Genomic DNA, 2,500 nt, shown 5'->3' with positions numbered 1-2,500 from the left:
TCATTAATATCAGCTGCTGAGGCTCTCAGTGACGCACATCAGAGTGCTCAACAGAAGACGAGCTCAGAAACTGGAAACCCCAAACCCAACCCAAACCAGCCCGAACCCAACCCGAACCCAACCCTAACCTGACCCAACCCAGCCCGAACCCAACCCGAACCCAACCCTAACCTGACCCAACCCAACCCAGCCCGAACCCAACCCGAACCCAACCCTAACCTAACCCAACCCAACCCAGCCCAGCCCAGCCCAGCCCAGCCTGAACCCAACCCGAACCTGACCCAGTCTGAGACAGAGCCAGTACCTGTGGTTCCCAGCGCGCTCCCTCCATGAAGAGCCCGTGGATGTAGGCTCCCTCTCTGGGCGGCGTGCTGAACTCCTCGCGGCTCTTCTTGGTGACGTCGCACTGCAGGCTCATGCGGTCCAGAGGCCACTCGTTGCGCCGGGCCATGGACTGCATGATGGCCGTGAGGAAGGACTGCGGGTTGAAGAAGCCGGCGAGCCACACCACCGCCGGAAGACTGAAGTCCGAGGTCCAGGTCTCCAGCTCGCGGATGCGGGTCAGCAGGTCCATGAACCAGATGGCCAGGCCACACATGGACGGGTACGCTCGCTTGGTCCAGGAGTCCGGCACCTGGTCCAGGTACACCGCGTTCTGGAGGTTCTCCATGTCGTTGGTCATCGTGAGCTCGCCCTGTGAGAGGAACAGGTCAAGCAGTGATCAGCCGAGTCACCTTCATCTATACAGCGCTTTAACAATATAGCAGGCATGAAAACAGGTCAGGGGTAAAAAAGGTGAGAAGGATGCGGCATATATACCATCCCCCGAACCCCCCCCCCCCCCCAAAAAAAACAAAAACAAAACAACAACAACAAAAAAACAACTTGTAATCTGCATTGGCATTGTAGTAGGCTACCAGTGTTTCTCACATGATTTTTGGATCACTGTGATGAGTGGTCCTCTGCCACTCTAGGGGGGTTCGGGGGCATGCTCCCCCGTAAGAAAATTTTGTGCTTTTTAATGTGAAATTCATCAATCTGGTGCAAATTAAAAAAGAAAATTTCAAAACTCTTTTAGTTACAGTGTCTGTCTACATTACTACTACAATAATAGTTATAATATTAATCCCATGATAGTAATAGCCATATAGCCTATTGTAAAACAAATGCACTGAAAAATAAAGGAAACTTTCATAATTAGTTTTGTACTAATTTCTATACTTGAAAGAGTATATTTCTATACTTCACATTAAAGATGTGATTGGGCTAGCCCAGTGTCAATCAAGAAAAGAACCAATGGGCCGCTGATCTACGTATTTCATCGGGTCTCAGAGAAAAAAAACTATTTACTACTACTATTTATCCCAAAAATGCCCCAAACCAGTCGTCTGTATGATAATCTGAAACAAGCACTGGTGAGCCGTTGTCCTGCTTCACTTCACAGATGCTGAGTGAAAGGAGAATTATAGAATGAAAGGATATTCATTTATATGACACTTTATTAATCAGGAGAACAGCTTGTTCAGCGCGTCATACGTCGTCCTTTCAGTTTCGGTTTTCAATCGATCAAGTTTTTTCACGTTCTCTCGATAAACCACCCCTTTCAATCCGATCGAAATAATTTGTAATAGAGCTGACACTTTGAGTTTTTAACGGGTTATGTTAAAGCCCTACTTGTTATGTTTTTATAAAATATCTATAGTGAATGCATTATCATATCACCGTATTATTTACCGCCATGCAACTGCGAGCCACAAATTAAAGCTTGGCGAGCCGCATGAGGAGAACGCATGAGGAGCCGCAATGAATACTTGTTCCTGCTCGCTCAGCGCTCACGGCGCCCGCGCCCACTCGCGATATTATCTCGCCCACTTCTATGTCAAAATAAAAAATAATGACATTGGCAACATCGCTGTCTGTATCTGACAGGACAGTTAACATTGTAAGCTAACTTACCTCAGGCTTGCTTTCCGACGTGCGGTTCTTTGTTCGGCAGTGTGTCCAGTTCTCAGACTCGCGGTGTAAAAGACTTTGAAAACATTTCTGCCCTAACGTTACTCTGACTCAACGTTACTCATGTTTCGGCATTCGGAATGATGATTGTTTTTTAAAGCTTATAGTTTTGTAAAGTTTATGGTAACTTTATAGGGGATAAATGCTGGCCTCGACCTCGAACACCCCCCCCCCCCCCCCCCCCCCCCCCTAAAATATTTTCTCATCGGATCTGCACAAATCACGTAGGTGACCCTTTTAGGTTTTAAAACGGCGAATTTCGCCGAAAGGTGAGGAGTTTTCATGCCTGATATAGATTATTACACAGCAGCTTTACAGAGATCACCGGAGATTACAGTAACAGTGTTCAGCTTCACAGCAGATCTAGAATACAGTTATTGTGCAGATAAAGTAAGTTTTGATTGATTCACTTCCGTTGTACAGATCATTAGTTATTAACTTAGGGTCCGCTAACACGACACCGCTCCACGACACCGCTCCAACAGAA

General features: G+C 46.7%; 1 protein-coding gene across 3 annotated transcripts in view; it reads right to left on the bottom strand.

Annotated features, from left to right (window-relative positions):
- Positions 1 to 2,500, bottom strand: part of dnah9 (dynein, axonemal, heavy chain 9) — a 98,308-nt gene that overhangs the window by 1,647 nt on the left and 94,161 nt on the right. For all 3 annotated transcript variants that reach the window (XM_079594698.1, XM_079594696.1, XM_079594697.1), the window contains one exon: positions 305 to 694. In XM_079594698.1, the coding sequence (XP_079450824.1) occupies positions 305 to 694 (390 nt within the window). The remainder of the gene's footprint in view (positions 1 to 304; positions 695 to 2,500) is intronic.

This window comes from Phoxinus phoxinus, assembly GCF_949152265.1.
Source record: "Phoxinus phoxinus genome assembly, chromosome: 21".
Taxonomy (NCBI): domain Eukaryota; kingdom Metazoa; phylum Chordata; class Actinopteri; order Cypriniformes; family Leuciscidae; genus Phoxinus; species Phoxinus phoxinus.
The sequence above is the reverse complement of the archived record's forward strand: the minus strand, read 5'-3'. Positions and strand labels throughout refer to the sequence as shown.